This window comes from Mustela erminea, chromosome X (genome assembly GCF_009829155.1).
Source record: "Mustela erminea isolate mMusErm1 chromosome X, mMusErm1.Pri, whole genome shotgun sequence".
Classification (NCBI taxonomy): Eukaryota; Metazoa; Chordata; class Mammalia; order Carnivora; family Mustelidae; genus Mustela; species Mustela erminea.
The window spans coordinates 90,010,666-90,030,316 of NC_045635.1; the positions used below are offsets into that span (position 1 = coordinate 90,010,666).

At 37.8% G+C, this 19,651-nt stretch overlaps 1 protein-coding gene across 2 annotated transcripts in view; it reads left to right on the top strand.

Moving 5' to 3' along the window:
* The first annotated feature begins 395 nt into the window (after positions 1-395).
* The window catches only part of VSIG1 (V-set and immunoglobulin domain containing 1), a 37,728-nt gene continuing 18,472 nt past the window's right edge, over positions 396-19,651 (top strand). The window contains exons 1-3 of one of the 2 annotated variants that reach the window (XM_032331198.1): positions 396-501; positions 15,784-15,947; positions 19,325-19,432. In XM_032331198.1, coding sequence (XP_032187089.1) covers positions 453-501; positions 15,784-15,947; positions 19,325-19,432 — 321 coding nt within the window. In that variant the 5' untranslated portion in view covers positions 396-452. The remainder of the gene's footprint in view (positions 502-15,783; positions 15,948-19,324; positions 19,433-19,651) is intronic. The other variant, XM_032331199.1, reaches the window with a different exon arrangement.

Sequence of the window (19,651 nt, forward strand, 5' to 3'; positions counted from 1 at the left end):
TGACCTAATTTGCAAACGAAGGTTAGTGAATCCATGCTGGAAGTCTTCGATGGAAATATTTGAAATTAATTAGCCTTGTCGGCTTTTATTTGTATAGGCTCACTCCCCACTGTATACCCCCCAAGTTTAACTTTTTAGTAAGATTGATTTTAAACACTAAAGCTCAGAGAATCTGTGTACAAATAGCCTGAAGAATTTAAATGCATGGGTTTATTATTAACGCAGTAGCAAGTATATCAAGGAAACACGCCCCATGAAAAGTGTTTCAAAGAAACACAAATCTGCTCTGAGAAAGGACTGTACCCAATAAGTAAGCCCGAAGAGGCTGTTTGCTCCGTGATGCCTGCAGATAAGCCTGGCAAAGCTCGGTGTGGTTGAAGGAGGCGCTTGAGACTCAGCTTAGCCCAGGCAGGCGACTAGCCTAAACGCTGCGCTCCGCGAACACTGGCACAATGGTGTTCGCATTTTGGAAGGTCTTTCTGATCCTAAGCTGCCTTGCAGGTAAGGAAAGGATCTCCAAACTATCCCAGATGATTGGGGATGGAGGTTTTTTTTAAGACAAAATCGCAAATTTTTGCATGAGTGTTCTCCTCTTGCACTTCAAAAGAATTATAATTACTTTGCTGAATAAAGTAGTTTTCAGACCTCTAGTTTAGCAAATATAGGCCACGTTGTAAATGTAATTTTATGGAGCTTCTGAATTAAAATTTTCTCAGAAAATCACAGTAGTTTTCTTTCTCTCTCTCTCTCTTTTAAATTTGGAAGGTGAACAGATTAATTTGCTGGGAAGCTGAAGTTTTGCACCGAGGATAGTTTTTTTCTCATTCATTTTAGTGTTTCTTTTAAGGGAACTTGCTATGATCCACTTGTTTTGCTATGACAAGCAGGCTTGGAGGGCCTGCTATGATTTACTCTGCAACATTTCTGTAGCAGCTGCAGTTTTCCGAACTGAAAACCAAGACCATATTTTGGAAAATATGTGAGTGATTTATTGTTGTGCACAATATGGGTGTTTTCAGGAATTGGAGCAAAACATAATCATTTTTAGAGTCAAGGTCCTGATGTGGGTAAGACCCAGAAGAGACCACTAATTCAGAAAATCCCTTGGCTCATTTTTTTCAAATACCAAATCCATTTGAATCTGTCTTTATAATATGAACTCTATGGTAGGTACAATAATATTATTTACAGTCATTCTGATATTGTTAAGCCATCAGTAATATTAGGCAGTCATTAGAAGGAGGGTCACTGAGTGTATTTAATGGCAGAAGAAAACGTCCAAGATAAAATATTAAGTGAAAAAGAAGACACACACATTTGACTAGAATAAATTGCTGGAAGGTTATATACCAAAGTGCTCATGGTGATTGCCTCTGGGTGATGGGAATCTAGATGATTTTTTTATTCCCCAGGTTTTCCTTATTTTCTGGAGTTTCTACGAAGAATATTATACTATGTTCATAATTAAAAAGTGTGAATTTTCAAAATGGCATGGTATTCAGTAATGGTTCTCTAACTGTTCATTTCTACATGTTTAAACATACATGTTCTATGGAGTCACCAGAAGGCAATATTGTATTTATTCCATGATTTAACTAGGACTTAGAACTGGAACAAGCCACCTTTTTCAGTTTCTGTCCTGGTGGGAACACGTCACAATTCTTCCTCCCCCCAAACCAGGAATATTCATTTTAAACTTTAATTTTAGACAGTGTAAGTCTGTGTTCCCTCTCAAAGATCTTCCAGTCGTTAGCTAATTTGGTTGCCTGGGCCTTCTGCATGAGGCCCCTAAAATCACACATGTAGTCAATAACCATTTCGTTATGTGAGGCCTTATGCAGGCCTATGCTTGACACAAGTTTTGGAATAGTTATAAGAATGGTTTTTACTATAACTAATTTTAACTGGTTACAAATGTAGTATATGGGTATTGTGGACAAGTTGAATATATGAAAACATAAATAAAATAAAAATCACCAGCACTCTTACCACCCTGAGATTTTGGGTGAATTTCTTATGTATATTTTTTTCTTTGCAAGTATGTATATACACACACACACATACACACACAAGTGTGTGTGTGTAGCATGACAAAATTGGGTCTCTACCTTGTATACAGTTTTCTATTGTTTTAAAAATTACTTAGACAATGTCACGATCTTATTTGATTGTGACTTTTAGAACAAGACCCAATCGGAGTGACCAATAAATACTTCAGAGCCTTTGTTCCTCCATGACTGTAAGGCTGGTTTTGTTGGCATATAGACTATACTGTATTTCTGTATCTGTAGAGTCTAGCTGGTCCATAGCAAAATATGGTAGTGTCAGTGTAGCAGGTAGAATGGAAATATGGTATAATATATTATTGTTGGCTATGCTTATGTACATATGGAAGTCGGAGAAAGGAAGATTTCAGTAATCTATACTTGGCATTGGTAGTGTCCCTCAGGTGATCCAGATACATCTGTGAAATAATGATAGTGTTTTTACCAATGTGTAATTTGATGTGCTACCTGGACTTGTCTCCCTTGTCAGGAAGAATGTCATGTTCTTTGGTGTCAAGCACAGTGCCTGGCACATTTTAGGCTCATAGTAAATGTTTGTTGAAAGAATGAATTACCTTCTGAAATGCTGCCATTTGGAACAACATAGATGGACCTTGAGGGCATTATGCTAAGTGAAGTAAGTCAGACAGAGAAAGATGAATACTGTAGGATATCACTTAGAAGTGGAATCTACAAAAGCCAAACTCATAGAAACAGAGAAGAATGATGGTGAGCAGGGGCTTGGGGCAGAGAGGGGTGTTAGACAAAGGGTATTGATTTCCAGTTAGAAGATGAGCAAATTCTGGGGATCTCATGTATATGACTCTAGTTAATAACACTGTATATATACCTGAAAATTGCCAGAGAGTAGACCTTAAGTGTTCTCACCACAAAAAAGAGATGGTAATTATGTGATGTGATGGAGGTGTTAGTTAACACTTTGGTGGTAGTCACTTTACAATATGTAAGTGTATCAAATCAACACATTGTACACTGTACACTCACACTTTGTTTTTTGTCAATTATGTGTCTGTAAAGCTGGAAAAACAAAAGAATGAATTACCTTCCCAAGCATTCAGAAACAATTTTCACATGCATATTTAAAATCAATTTTCTATACAATTAAGCAAGACAGATTTTAATCAGAATCTTTCTAATTGTATATGTCAATTATACTGCAATAAGTGTTGATATGATCAAATCATCTTTCTGAGGACTACTTAGGAAGTCTTAGGTTACATTTCATTTCAGGAAAATTATTTCCATCAAAAATGTCTTTGGCAAAATGTTCACACATATCATTTGGATACTTGTAATATATATTAGTCACCTGTTAAAAATTTTTTTAATGTTATTTTCATTTTCTGGAGTTATGTGTTATGTATTTCAAAGCAGTAATATCCTTGAGCTTTAGTCTCATGGTCAAATCCAAAAAGTGATCATTTGGTTATACTGTAAGTCAAAAACGAAGCAATTATATGTGAAATTGCTGGAAATTAAATCACTTCGAAGGCATCATGTTAAATATGGTTATTTGATAAAGATTTTTGCTCTGGTGTATTAAGATAATAATTCCCTCGTAAGCACGGTGTCTGCCATATTGTAGGCAGTAAGTACACAAGTGAACAATCATTACCAAAACATGAAAAAAAAATCTTTGCAAAACGTTGATTGCTTTATGTATACACTTTGGATTAGTTTCTTTTAATCATCAGCCCTGATTTTTTAAAAACAATCTCACATATTTAAACCACATATGTGTTGTTTTGTTTTGCTTTCTCATCCAGCCAGGACACTGAGGGAGAGTGCAGTTCTGAGTTTTGTTTAAATCAGGCGCTAATCTATAGGTTGTTATTCATTCGCTGTCTTGTTAACCCAGAGATTTTTCTGATTTTTTAAATTTTAAAGTAATTTCCCAATTTAAAGTAAGTTAATCCAAAGGGAGGGAAATTTTCTTTCTATCTTTCTTCCTTCCTTCCATCCTTCCTTCCTTCCTTCCTTTCTCTCTCTCTCTCTCTCTCTCTCTCTCTCATTCTTTCTTTTCTTTCTTTCTTGCTTTCTTTTCTAACTGGCAACTCACAGAATCACTTTCAGTTTAAGGTTACATTTGTGCTGTTCACTCTCTGCATAATGACTACCTCGATTTAAATTAATTCAAATGAAACGAAATGAGAAATTCAGTTCCTCAGTCACACTAGCAAAATTCCATGTGCTCAGCAAACACGTGTGGGTAGTGACTTACTGAATCAGATGGTAGTACTGAGATAAAACATTTACACCATCACAGGAAATCCTCTTGGGTGGACTAGAGGCTAATCTTCATGGCTTAAGTAATGTGCACTAATGGGATCAGGTGACATTTTAAAAAATTCATCTGGAAATATGTAGCTTTGGTTTCTGAAGCATGTTGCTCTCTCCAGGAGGGACAACTTCTGAAAACTTTCTTCAGAATTTAAGGATTGATTGTTGTGCTGTGGGTATGAGGAATCTGGGCAAGAAAATGGTCTAGAGATACTGCCTTGCCAACTGTTACCTATTTATAGGACAATGTGTCCTTGTCTTAAAAAACACCATCTCACAGTAGACTTGGAAGTTACCATCCTTATTCTAAGGTGATATTGTCGAGCTTATACAGATTTCAAATGATTTATGTATTTGTAGGTCTTCTATCTTTAAAAATGTTGCAAATGTCTTAATCACATTTATAGTTCCCAAAGCCTTAATTTTCCTTTGTCCTCATTCTGGTCTGTGCTCTAAATGGCTTCCTGCTGTGTTGATAGGGTGAGTAGAGATTGTGTCTGTCTTATTTATTACTGTTTCCCCATGTTTAGCACTGTGTGTGGCACAAAACAGGTGCTCAATAGGTATTTGTTGACAGACAACTCTGCCTCTTCCATGGCTTGCCTTGTATGGGAGCTGTGCTTACTTTGCCTTCCAGCGTTTTCTCAGAGAGCAGCCTTTAAAGGTATTTTGGGGGTTGAGGGCAGGGTGATTACTTTGTCATAGGCTCCCACCAATAGCCAACTCCATAGCAGACAATGGGACATAAACTGGAAAACAAAAACAATGACCAAATACTACTTTCAAAATCTCTGTTTTTAGGGGAAAGTTTCTGGGAACTTTAATGGCCACCAAATCCCCATTCCGTCCTTTTTATTTTGGACACTTTAAAGACATTTGGAAGTCATCATTTAAGCATAGCTAAAGATGTGTCTAACTTCCAGGAAAAATGAGATGGGGTCTTTGAGGGCAGGAGAGAGCGACTTAGCTTTCCCCAATAAAGTTTCCACTGGAAAGAGTTGCTGTTTTCTGTAGATCAGTTCTGTTTTTTTGGAAAGGCATAATGAGACATGGGAAAGCATGGAGAGAACATTGGGAAGAGGGAAACTGTGCAGAGTCAGAAGGTGCTGCATGGGGGTCTATCCTAAATCACTTTTCTCAGTTGATCGCAGTATTGGTTACCCTATAAACAGTCAACCTCGGGCAGAGAAGCAGCTGAACCAGGTGGCTTGCCTGTGACAGAGAACTTAGCTATTGAATATGTAAAACCAGGTTCTCAGTACATAGTTTGCTTTTTCTTCTAATTTTTCAAAATGTCAATTCCCTGATTTATGTTTGCCTGTTGTTAAGTAAGAAAAATGTTAATTAAAAGAGTCTTGGGATGTGCAGAATTGGGAAGGGATCCAGGATTTATCTTTCTGTAGTATTTCCTCTGATCTTTCCATGATTTCTGTATCTCATTCTTCTCCTTGTCTATAACCCTGCAAGCAGTGAGAACTCCCACTCGGGTTCCTCTGCAGCACAGAGAGCATCTCTTAAACTTGGCCTTTTCTTCTAATAGCTATCTGATGGTCTTATGTTCCATCTTGGAGATCTTCTATACTCTGAGTTTGCAATAGGTAATAACCAGTTAATCAGATTAGCCAATGCCTCAATAGTGTTACTCAAACTGTTGTCCCCTATCACAGCCTTTTTGAAAGATGCTTATATGGTGCTGAGAATTTCAGGCACCGTGGTAGGCTGGGTTTTGGGGTAGAGTACTGTTCCTCCAAATCATAGGGACAGCTCACCCTTTTGGAAAGCCAACAGCTCTCAAATTCGGTGGTCTCAGGACCCTTTTAATACTCTTAAAACTTGAGGAAAATTTCTGACCTGTATAAAAAGGCATAGATCTGCTTGTCCTTGCTTCTTTCTGCTAAGCACAAGTCTAAACCCTCCCTGGAAATAATGCAAGAGACAACCAAGGGAGAACTCTGAAAGATGGTAAGAAAAAGTAAAGGGTTTTGGGACCCTGAGAATAACAGTGGCAAGGTGTCTTATTTCTTTGCATCCCAAAGAAGGAGGGTAGCCAGTTCTGGCATTTCTACATCCCAACCTAGCAACAGAGGGTAGCCTAGGGAAGCTTATTCTTCCACTAGATCTAATGAGAGTCCTTCTGACATCAAGTGAACCAACTACTGGGCGAGTCATCAGAAGCCACACTAACAAGAGTAGACAAAGGAAGCATTCTTTTTCCCCACTGGGCCTGAGACTCCTCACTTTGATCTAGGGACACTGAGGTGGGAGGGTAGAACAGACAAGAGAATGAAGTCACAGCAAGTGTTCAGTTCTGGAAGGCTCTTGGTGTGGGACTCAGACTCTCCCCCCACCCACGAGACACAGGAGTAGCCAGGGCTACCAGTAGGAGTAGGAGTGTCCCACCATACTGATCCCTTACTGAGAGACCCCCAGCAACCTGACCTGGGGAAACCCTTCCACCCACTCAGGCAAGAGAATCAGAGACAAACAGAAGCCCTAGTGATAGCAGATAAACCAAAGAGACCAAAACAACACTGCAGAGACTCTGGAAATTAAACTAGCATTAGAGGGGCACCTGGGTGGCTTAGTCAGTTAAGTGTCTGCCTTCCACTCAGGTCAAGATCCCAGGACCCTGGGATGGAGTCCCACACTGGGCTGCCTGCTCAGCAGGAAGCCTGCTTCTCCCTCTTCCTCTGCCTGCTCTCCCTGCTTGTGCTCTTTCTCCGTCAAATAAATGAATAAAATCTTTAAAAAACCTTAGCATTTGAACCCTAGCCCACAAAAGTAGTCCAAGCCCTGTGGGTAAAACATGAAACCAAAGAAAAGAGACTGTCTGCCAAAATGACATTTAAATGGGAGTTTTCTGACATGATCGGCAAAATGTCTACAGGTTTGGAGAAGTGTATAATGACATGTATCTGCCATTATATTATCATATAGAATATATTCACTGCCCTAAAAATCCTCTCTGCTCCACCTATCCATGTCTTCCTCCCCACTAACCCCTTGAATCCAATGATATTTATACTGTCTCCATAGTTTTGCTTTTTCCAGAATATCAGGATTGAAATAATCTGGATTTCAAGATGACTTTCCAGATTGGCTTTTTTCACCCAGTAATATATATTTAATGTCACTCCATATCTTTCCATGGCTTAACAGCTCCTCTTTTAACACTGAATAATATTCCATTGTTTGTACATACCACAGTTTATATATTTTTAAATTTATTTTTAAAAGGATTTTTAAAAATATTTATTTATTTATAGTTAGAGGGAGAGAGAGAGAGCAAGAGAGTGCATGGGGGAGGAGCAGAGGGAGAGAGAAAGAGAATCCTCAAACAGATTCCCCATTGAGTGGGGATCCTGATGTGAGGTTCCATGCCAGGACCCTAAGATCATAATCTGAGCTGAAATCAAGAGTCAGACACTCAACCAACTGAGCCACCCAGGTGCCCCTATATACCACAGTTGACTAATCAATTCACCTACTGAAGGACGCCTTGGTTGCTTCCAAGTTTGGGCAGTTATACACAAGGCTACTATAAACATTCATGCGCAGATTTTTGTGTGGATTAAATTTTCAGCTTTTTTGGGTAAATACCAAAGAGCATAATTGCTGGATAGTATGGTAAGAGTGTTTTAGTTTTGTAAATAAACACCAAGCTGTCTTCAAAATGTCTGTACCATCTTGCATCCCCACCATGAATAAACGAGAATTCCTGTTGTTCCACATCCTCACCAGCATTTGGTGTTGTCAGTGTTCTGTATTTTGGCCATTCTAATGGGTGTGTAATAGTATCTCATTGTTTTAATTTCTATCCCCCTGATGACATAGGATGTGAAGCATCTTTCCAGATGCATATTTGCCATCTGTATATAATCTTTGGTGAGGTGTCTGCTAAGGTCTTTAATCCATTTTAATATGGTTGTTTGTTTTCTTATTAACAAGTTTTAGGAGTTATTTGTATAGTTTGGATAGAAGAACATTATCAAATATGTCTTTTGTAAATAGTCTCTGTTAGTCTGTGGCTTTAGTCTTCTCATTCTCTTGACAGTGTCTTCTGCAGAGCGGAATATTTTAGTTTTAATAAAGTCCAGCTTATCAATTATTTCTTTCATGGATTGTGCCTTTGGTGTTTTATCTAAAAATTCATTACTATACCAAGATCATCTAGATTTTCTCTTATATTATATTCTAGGAGTTTTATATTTTGCTTTTTCATTTAGATCTGTGATCCATTTTGAGATTTTTTTGTGGCTAGATTCATTTTTTTTTTTTGTACATGGGCATCCAGTTATTTCAGCACCCATTTGTTGAAAAGATTATCTTTGTTCCATTGTATTTCCTTTGCTCCTTCCTTTGTCAAAAATCAGTTGACTCTTTTATGTGGCTCTTTTTCAGCGCTTTCTATTGTGTTGCATTAATCTATTTGCCTATTTTTTTTCACCAATACTGTACAGTCTTAATTACTATATATCTCTATAAAAAGTCTTGAAGTAGTGTCAGTCCACCAAATTTGTTCTTCTTCAATATTGTATTGGCTATTCTGGTTCTTTTACTTCTCCATACAAACTTTAGAATAACTTTGTCAATATCCACAAAATAACTTCCTGGGATTTTGGTTGTAATAACATTGACTTGATAGATCAAGTTGGGGAGAATTGACAAGTTGGAAATATTGAGACTTCCTATTCTATTGAACATAGATTACCTGTCCATTTACTTGTGGTTTTTTTTATTTGTTTCATCAGAGTTTTCTAGTTTTCCTCATATGGGTTTTGAACAGATATTAGATTAGTTAGATTTATACTCAGATATTTCATTTTAAGGGTGCTAATGTAAATGGTATTGTGTTTTTAATTTCAAATTCCACATGTTCACAGCCAGTATATAGGAAAGCAATTAACTTTTGTGCCTTAATCTGATATCCTGAAAACTGGCTTTAATCACTATTAATTCCATAGGTTTTCATTGTTGTTGATTCTTTTGGATTTTTCTACATAGGCAATCATGTCATCTGTTATTTCCTTCACAATCTGTATACTTTTTGTTTCCTTTTTGTATCTTTTTGCATTAGGTAGAACTTTCAGAATGAGGTTGAAAAGGAATGATGAAAGGTAACACCCTTGTCTTTCTCCTACTCTTAGTAGGAAAACTTCTAATTTCTCACCATTAAGGATGATGTTAGTGGCAGGTTTTTTTTGGTAGATGTTCCCTTATATTCCTATAAGTTCCTATAAGTTCCCTTATATTCCTAGTTGAGAGTTTTAATGGATGAAAGACTTTGGCAAATGCTTTTTCTGCATATACTGATATGATCATGTGATTTTTAAAAACCTGTTCATGTGATAGATTGCATTAATTCTTTTTCAAATTTTGAGCCAGCCTTGCATACCTGAGACAAATCCCACTTGGCCATGGTGTAGAATCTCTCTATGCATTGTTGGATTTGACTTACTAATATTGTGTTGAGGGTTTTTGCATCTGTGTTCATTAGAGATATTGGTCTATAGTTTTCTTGTGATGTCTTTGTCTGGTTTTAGTATTAGGGTGATGTTGACATCATAGGATGAGTTAGGAAATATTTCTCCTGTTCTATCTTCTGAGAGAGTGTGTAGAAAATTGATAGAATTTCTTCCTTAAATGTTTGGTAGAATTCATCATTGAACCCATCTGGGCCTGGTGCTTTCTGTTTGGGGAGGTTATTAATTACCTCTTCATTCAAATTCTTTAGTAGATACAAAGTGGATACAGGCCTGACAAAACTGTCTACTTCTTGTGTGAATTTTAGTAGGTTGTGTTTTTCAAGGAATTGGTCCATTTTATCTAGGTTATCAAATTTGTAGGCATAAAGTTTTTCCTAGTATTCTTTTATCATCTTTTTACTGTCCATGGTATCTATAGCCATGCCCCCTTCAATTTCTGATATTAACAATTTGTGTTCACTCTATTTTTTATCTTAGCCAAGTTAGAGTCTTTTCAATTTTACTGTCTTTTACAATAACCAGTTTTTGTTTCTTTGGTTTTCTGTATTGATGCCTTGTTTTCAATTTCATTGATTTCTACTCTAATTTTTATTATTTATTTTCTTCTGCTTTGGATATGACTTTTTCTTTTTTTCTGGTTTCCTAAAGTGTAAGCTTACATGATTGATTTTAGATCTTTCTTGTTTTCTAATATATGCATTTAATGCTGCAAATTTACCTCTAAGCACTGCTTTTGTTGCATACCAGAAATTCTTATAAGTTGTGTTTTCATTTTCATTAGTTAAAAATATTTTAAAATTTTGCTTGAGATTTATTTGATGTATGTGTTCTTTAGAAGTGTGTTATTTAATCTCCGTGTATTTTGGGCACTTCCCAGTAATCTTTTTGTTAATTTATTTCTGCTTTAATTCCACTGTGGTCTGGGGGCAGATATTGTGTGATTTGTTTTTTTAAATGTGTTAAGATTTGTTTTAAGGCCCATAATGTGGTCTTCCTTGGTGAGAATTCATATTTTTTAAAGATTTATTTATTTTTTGAGGGATGGGGGAGGGGCAGAGAGAGAGAGAGAGAGAGAGAGAATCTTTAAGCAGACCCCATCTTGAACAAGGAGCCTGGCAAGGGGCTTGAGATCATGACACGAGACAAAACCAAGAATCAGACGCTTAAATGACTGCACCACCCAGGCGTCCCCATAATGTTTTAAAACATATCTCTTTGTATAAAACACTTCACCCAACCATAACAAAATGCACTTGTTTCCCTGGGTACCTGCAGAATATTTACCAAGATAGAGTACATACTCATCCATTAAAAACAAACAAACAAACAAAAAACCTCCACAAATGTAAAAGAATTAAAATCATGCAGAATCTGTTCTCTGAGCACAATGGAATCAAACTAGAAATCAAGAACAGAAAGAGGAAAAAAAAAGTCCCTAAACTCTTGGTAATTATACTACTCACTTCTAAATAATCTATGGACCAAAAAGGAAATCTCAAAGGAAATTTAAAGAATATATATAAAGCTGAATAAAAATGAAAACATAACATATGGAAATATGTTATATGCAACTAAAGCAGTGCTGAGAGAGAAAATTATAGCACTAAATGCTTCCATTTGAAATTAAGAAAAGTGTCAAGTCAATAATTGAAGTTTCTACATCAAGAAACTGGAAGAAAGAGTAAAATAAACTCAAAGCAAAGAGAAGAAAGGAAATAATAAAGAGCTGAAGTCAATGAAATTGAAATAAGAAAATTATTAAATGAATAAAAATCTGGTTCTTTGAACCAATTCCCCCAAAACAACAAACTACTAAAACTCACTCAATACAAAGTAGATAATCTGAATATCCCAAAACTCTTAAAGAAATTGAATTCATAGTTTAAAAAGCTACTGAAAAAGAAATACTTAACCCTAGATACTTTCACTGGATAAGTCTACCAAACATTTAAAAAATAATTAACAACAATTTTACACAGACTTTTCCAAAACATAGAAGACGTAACATTTTCAACTCATTTTATGAGGCCAGTATTACCCTGATACTAAAACCAGACAGACAGTGCAGAAAGAGAAAACTATAGACCAAATTCTTTCATGAACTTTGACTCAATAACTCATGAGAAAGCACTAGGAAATTGAATCCTACTCTGGAAAATAATTCTACACCATGACCAAGTAGGATTTATTTTGAATATGTAAGGCTGGCTCAACACTCAGGGTTATTTGGTGTAATATATCCTATCAACTGGCTAAAGAAAAAAAACAAATGATTATTTCAATTGATACAAAAAGAGCATCTGACAAAATTCAATACTCGTTCATGATAAACTTGCTCAGCAAGTTAAACAATAAAAGATGTGTTCATTTTAAAGAGCTGCCACAAATTGCCAGAAACTGGGTGGCATGAAACAAGAGAAATTTATTCTCTCACAGTTCTGGAGGCCAAAAGTCTGAAGGTAAAGCTTTGACAATATTGTTTCTCTCTGTGCCATGTCTTTCTGCTACTTGGCTTCTAGAAATTCTTGGTGTTCCTTCATGTGTATATACAATGCTCCAGTGTTTGATTTTATCCTCATATGGACTTTCTCTTTGTGTATTTTTGTCAAATCTCCCTCTCCTTTTTCTTAGGGGGACAATAATCATTGGGTTTAAAGCCCACCCCAAATCCAGAATCATCTCTTCTCAAGATCCTTAACTTAATTACATTGCAAAGACCCTATTTCCAAATAAGGTCACATTCACGGATATCAGGAATTAGAACTTATACATATCTTTTGGTGGTACACAATTCAATCCATGACAGAGGAGAATTACCTCAACTTGATTAAAAAACGTCTACAAATAACCAACAGCTAACATGTTTTGTATTATGTTATGTACATGTTGTACATGTAAAGTACTGGAAGTTATAGTCACTGCAATAAGATAGTAAAAAGCAATAAAAAGAATATGGATTGGAAAGGAAGAAAAAAATAACCTCTCTCTCTCCAAGAAGAGACTGGAATCTAGATTACACAGGGAACTCTCAAAATTCACCAGTTGAAAATTAAATAATCCAATTAGAAAATGGGCTAAAAATATGAACAGACCTTTCACTGAGGAAGATATACAAATGGAAAGTTCGCATATAAGAAGTTGTTTAGCATCATTAAATTACATCAGGGAAAGATAAATTAAAATCACAATGATATATTACTACCCTCTTATTATAATGGTTGAAGTAGAGAATAGTGACAACACTAGAGACTGGGGAAGATGTGGAGAGACTGGACGGCTCATATGTTATTGGTGAGAATGTTTATTTGTATAGCCACTCTGGAAAAGTATGTGGCTGGTTTTCAGTATGCCTGTGTGTGTGTGTGTGTGTGTTTAAGTAGGTCTTATGCCCAGTGTAGAGCCCAAAATGGGGCTTGAAACTATGACCCCAAGATCAAGACCTGAGCTGAGATCAAGAATTGGACACTCAACTGACTGAGCTACCCAGGAACCCCTGTTTTTGCTTTTAATAAACCTAAACCCGTCGCTATCATTGGACCCATCAATTGCACTCTTGTGAATTTATCCCAGTGAAATAGAAATTTATGTTTCCACAAAAATCTGTACACTGGACTTTTATTCAACAGTCCAAACCTGGAAACAACCTAGATGTTCCTAAATAGGTAAATTGTTAAACAGATTGAGTACTCCTAAGCAACAAATGGCAGTGAGTTATCAATGCAACTTGGGTAGAATCCTAATTATGATAAGTGAAAGAAGCCCATCTCAAAAGATTACAAAATGAAAATTTTATAAATGAAAGATAGATTAGTGGCTGCCAATACTTAGAATCAGGGATGGGGTGCAGGAGGGATGTGAGTGTGATTGTAAAAAGCCAACATTAGGGATATTTGTAGTGATGGAACTGTTCAGTATCTTGATTGTGATGGTAGATACACAAACTTACACATGTGATAAAAGTGTATCAAACTAAATGCACACACACCCACTTGAATACCAGTAGAACTGGAGAAATACAAATAAGATCAGTGGATCAATGTCAGTGTCCTATCTGTGATTTTACAGTATAGTTTTATAAAATGTTACCATTGTGGGGGCTGGGTAAAGTGTATATGGAATATCGGTGCTGTTTCTTAGAACTGCATGTGACTCTACTGTTATCTCAATAAAATTTTCAATTAAAAATTGAAAGGACCTGAGGATTCCCAAGGAATTTTTGCTGTCACTTATTTCTATCTATATTTATTGGGTTAGAAATTAAAACTAAAAATTATTTAAACAAAAAATATATAAGCACACATTCCATTAGCTGCAAAAGCAATGATGTCACCATCATCAGTAGCTAGTGAAACACCCCACTGTACACTAATGAGAGGATGAGAGTGAAAAAGAAAGATAACTTTTTTATATCATTATTAATATCATTTTGATCTTAAAGTTTCTCAAAATGGTCGTAGGGATAAGGTGACCAACTCATCCTGGTTTTCCTGAGATTTTCCTGGTTTAAGCACTGGACATCCTAACAAAAGCAGTATGGTTTGCTGAAACCCTATTTTAAAACTGAAAGTTCCTCCAAAGAAAACATACAAGTGGCCAATAGACACACAAAAAAATGCTCAACGTCACTCATCATCAGGGAAATACAAATCAAAACCACAATGAGATACCACCTTGCACCTGTCAGAATGGCTAAAGTAACAAGTCAGGAAACAATAGATGTTGGTGAGGATGCAGTGAGAGGGGAACACCCCTACACTTTTGGTGGGAATGCAAACTGGTACAGCCACTCTGGAAAACAGTATGGAGGTTCCTCAGAAAGTTAAAAATAGAGCTACCCTATGAACCAGCCATTGCACTACTAGATATTTACCCAAAGGATACAAAAATATTGATTCAAAGGGGCACATGCACCCCAATATTTAGAGCAGCAATGTCCACAATAGCCAAAATATGGAAAGACTCCAAATGTCCATCAACTGCTGAATGGATATATATGGATAAAGAAGAGGATATATATATATATATATATATATCCTCTTCTTTATCCATATATATCCATATATATATATAGAGAGAGAGAGAGAGAGATGGTTGAGGTATATATAAATAAATATGTTATATATATAAATATATATATGATATTACTCAGCCAAAAAAAAAAAAGAGAGAGAGATGCAATCTTGCCATTTGCAGCAACGTGAATGGAACTAGAGGGTATTATGTTAATCTGTCAGTCAGAGAAAGAAAAATACCATATAATTTCAATCTTATGTGGAATTTAAGAAACAAAGCAGATGAACATAGAGGAAGGGAAGGAAAATAAAATACGATCAAAATAGAGAGGAAGGCAAACCATAAAAGACTCTTAATGATAGAGAACGAAGTGAGGGTTGCTGGAGGGGATGTGGGAGGCGGGATGGGTTGAACGGGTGATGGCTATTAAAGAGGGCACTTGCTGGGATGAGCTCTGGGTATTACATGTAAGTGATGAGTCACTAAATTCTACTCCTGAAACCAATACTACTCAATATGTTAGCTAACTTGAATTTAAATAAAGACTTGGAAGAAAAAAACCTGTAAGTTCCACGTCAAAGAAATCTGTTAGTCTTGGACAAACTGGATTAGTTGTTCCCCATATTCGTGGACCTTTTTTGGTCCCTGGACAATATTTTAAGAACATCTGTTTAAGACAGTCCTCATACAGAAGAATTCCCAGTTTGGTGTTATTGCCTCACCATCACATAGGACCTGAGTTTCATTACATCATAATTTGTTAGAAACTCTGCTATCTCCATGCCAGTTGCTTGCTCAGCTTTCCTGTATAGTTTATTCTCCTCCTCCTCTTCACCCTGGATTCCTTCAACAAGATGTCAACGAAAGTGCTTGGTAATGAAAAAGTGTCATCAGAATGTGAAAGTGTATCATTTTCTTTTTGATGATTATTTTTTCAGGTCAAGTTAGTATGGTGCAGGTAACCATCCCAAACAGTGTTGTGAATGTGACTGTTGGATCTGATGTCACACTTGTCTGCACCTATACCAGCACTGTGGCCTCCCGGGACAAGCTCTCCATCCTGTGGTCATTCATTCACAAGAAGGACTTGCCACCAGCTTCCGTAAGGATTTTTTACCTCAACTATTCCCCTATGGTAGTTCGGACATAAACTGTTGGGATCAGTGTGTGAAGGAGTGGTAAGCCATTGATAACAGTGGCAGAGTCTCAGGTACAAAGAGTATGAAGATAGTTGTTTAGGGAAGACCATCATGTATGTGACATGGCCTTTGTCCTTTCTTCATATGCAGTTATAGACTGTTATCTCATATCTGAGTAGGTCACCATCTGGAGTATTGTGTGTTCTAGAGTAGACAGGAGTGGTCCTAGGTGAAATGAGCTGTAGTTCTGAAAGGGCTCCTCCTCTTTCCAAATAATCTCCCTATTATTTGCAGAAGACCCCAGTTCAAATACATGTCCTACTTGATCTGCAAATCTTTGTCAAATATAGCATCTGGGATCGGCCCACCAAGAAAACTAGCTCATTATGCCAGATGAGTCCTGATGAAATGAGACTCCCAGATGGGTGGAGAAGGGCCAAGGTAATAATGAACCCTGGGTAATCAAGGACAACAAGAAGCTAAAAGGCACAGGATAGGGCAAGTAGGCTGAGGTTAGGAGTAAGAGGTTGCTAGAAAGTCAAAGGAGAATGTTCAACCTGTAAGCTTGCCTAGTCTCAGGTTTTCTTCATCTGGCCTTAAGGGTAATTCCTTTTTAAATTAGCCCAAGGACTGAAATTGTGTACTCCAAGTGTATGTGTGTGTGTGTGCATGTGTGCGTGTGTGTGTGTGAGAGAGAGACAGACAGAGAGCGAGAATGCATGCAAGGGTCTGCAGGAGTGTGCAACATGTCTGCCAACACATATCCCTTAAAAGGAAAAAGTCTATATCTTTCATCAGATTTTCAAAAGGATGTATGATCCAAAACAAAGAGTTCAGAGAAGAAACAAATCAGTATGGTTTGGAATAGTTGAATATAGTTGAATTGGGGTTTTGATTAGTAGAAAATGGAGAGCGTGGTGAGTCGGCTAGAGGAGGTTGAAGGACAGAGGTAGAGAAGACGGGCTAGCTTGTAGGAGCCATGCCTTGGCCAGTGTGGTTTCAGCCATCTCTGGGCCCTTGGAGGTGCTAGGTCCTCTCTTTACCAGAGGTCCTGAACATTTTTGTAGCAGAAAACACCATTCAAGAGGTGATTTCATTACTGCCACCCTCTAGTCAATGTTCAACATTTTTACTCAGCATTGGTTACTTCAGATATGCATCTGAAGCACTCTGTGCCTCTCCTCAAAACATGGTGGAATGCTAACCCTCTTCTAGATATCTCATTGGGAATCAGCTGACATGTTGCAGGTGAAAATGCTTGGGGAAAATAGACTGTACATTTTCTCCCTTGTAATCCCCTTTATTATCTTCAGTAGTAGAAGAAACAATAGTGATTGTACCTCTTTTTGTCACCCAGATGTCCTAACCCAAGACCCTACATATTGCAACCAACCAAGCAATCATCCTTTGCAGGTTGCTCTCTTAGACCATAGATGGCAATAATCACATGAACTTTTTCCTTTTTAAAGTTCAGTTTCCTGAATAGTCTTTTCTTTATCTGTAGGCTTGAAGCGCTTCCCATTTTGCCAGAAGGGGCTGCAATTAGTGAGGCCTTGCCCATATATTTTGAATTATTTTTATGTGTGGTACTCAAATCCAAATGTCCTCAACTGCCTGGGAATGAGGCCAGGCCAGTGTGAGGTCAAAAATACAAATGGTTCTTTATGCCATCTCTGACACTGGAATTTACAAGGCCATCTCTTGGTTGAACCATGTAGTTAAGAGTTGGGAGATGCGGGGCAGAGGGATCTTGTGACCAGCAATGAGTTTTTTTTCTAGATCTGGAGATGCACAGAAGGTGTAGGTGATTGCACGGGGTGTGCTCAGGACATCTGTTAGAGGCATTTTGGAAAGAAACTTTATTAACAATATGTATTTATTTTTTAAGATTTTGTTTATTTAAAAGAGAGAGAGAGAGTGAGAGAGGGAATAAAGCAGGGGGAGAGAGAGAGGGAGAAGCAGGCTTCTTGTTGAACAGGGAACCCAAGGTGGGGCTCAATCCCAGGACCCTGAGATCATGACCTGAGCCAAAGGCAGACGCTTAACCCACTGAGCTACCCAGGCACCCCAAGGAGTATGTATTTACCAAGTAAATATTTACTTGTTATTTACCTAAGTCTTCAAAATGTCAGGTATAGGGAAGGCAAATAATTTAAGGTATCTAGGCTTTTGGGATGTCCAAATCAAAGGAGCTCCTCTACACTGAGTCACTGGTTCAGTGAGAGCAAGGTTCTTGGTCTTAAAATATTTTAGAAGTTTCCCCAATGCACGAGACCTTTTGTTATGCCACTGCCTTAGCCGCATAGGAGACAGGTTGCGGGAGGGTGGTTTAGCTCTTGGCTTAGAAACAGTGAAAACCAACTCCCCAAAGTCAAGCTTTCTCTTCTTTCTCTCTTTCCATTTTGTTTCAGCTTGCTCCAGCAAAGTCCCCAATTCAACTATCCTTAGGTCTCTACCTCCAGAGAATTGGGGGCTCTCACATTTTCCCCCATACCCTACAGGCATGTGCTTCTCTCTGCTTTTCCAGATGGGTAGTTTTGGAGCACCAGTGGAAACTTCCCGATGGATGTTGGTTCTACTCCTTGCTCTGCTACTTATTTGCTGACGGGATTACTTTAGACAAGTCAGTTGACCTTTCAGAGGGTCAGTTTTCCCTTCTGTGTAATGGGGCTTACCTACCTCATAGGTTTACTGTGAAGATTAAATGAGATTATGCTTGTGAAGCACTGGGAAGCCTTCCATGTAGTAGCCATTCAATGAATGTGAGCTATTACGAGTAGTAGTATCATTACTTACCAAACAGTGATTTTGAAAATCCCTATCCTATCCATACATCATGGGCGCTAGGGATCCAGCCCAACAAAGACATTTAGTACAGCTGAACAGCTGGGACAGAGCTCTTGGGGGAATCCTGGCCCAGGATTAGTTTCCTGCTTCACTGCCTGCCAGGTTCCTGTGGCTGAAGGGAGGGGTTAGCCTTTTCTGGCTGGTCCTGTCCCTGAACAGAAAATTTGCTCAACAAAGAAGTTGTAGGTATCTTCAGTTGAGATGGTATTTTTCAAAATGGGATTCGGCCTCTATTTCGAATTTGTTTCTTCTTTGGGTACTTCCATGCATTCAGAATCCTGTAGAGCATGTTGTATGCTAATCTAGGGATGGCTGGTGAACATTTGGGGGATGGTAAAAAGAGACTGCTATGCTATTAGACAATTCTCTGATTTATGGGCATATGATGTTGCCAGACTGATCACTGAGTGATTCGATTCAACTCCTGGGTTGATGTGGCAGTATATCATGTAGCATTCAGCTCTCAGACCCACCCATTTCTGCTCAAACACAGCACAGCCCGTGCCTCAGTACTGAGGGTATGGAGAAAAAGGCAGTCAGTCAGTGTCTAAATATGGCGCATGCAAGAGACGCTCGGGGAAGATGTAGCTGGACCTCTCAGGTAAGAACACCAACTGGTATACTACTGGACCCCTTTATTGTTTGGAATATCTAGGGCAATGGCACCAGCCTTTAGGAATGGGGTGGAATGGTCCAAGTTTGGTAACAGTCCAGATCAGCAAAACTGGGACAGTCTTGAGTTTGCCTTCTCACACCATGTCTAGAATTGTTTTCAGCCTCCCCCAAAGAGCTCAGGGACTTATTGCTGCCTCAAGTAGGG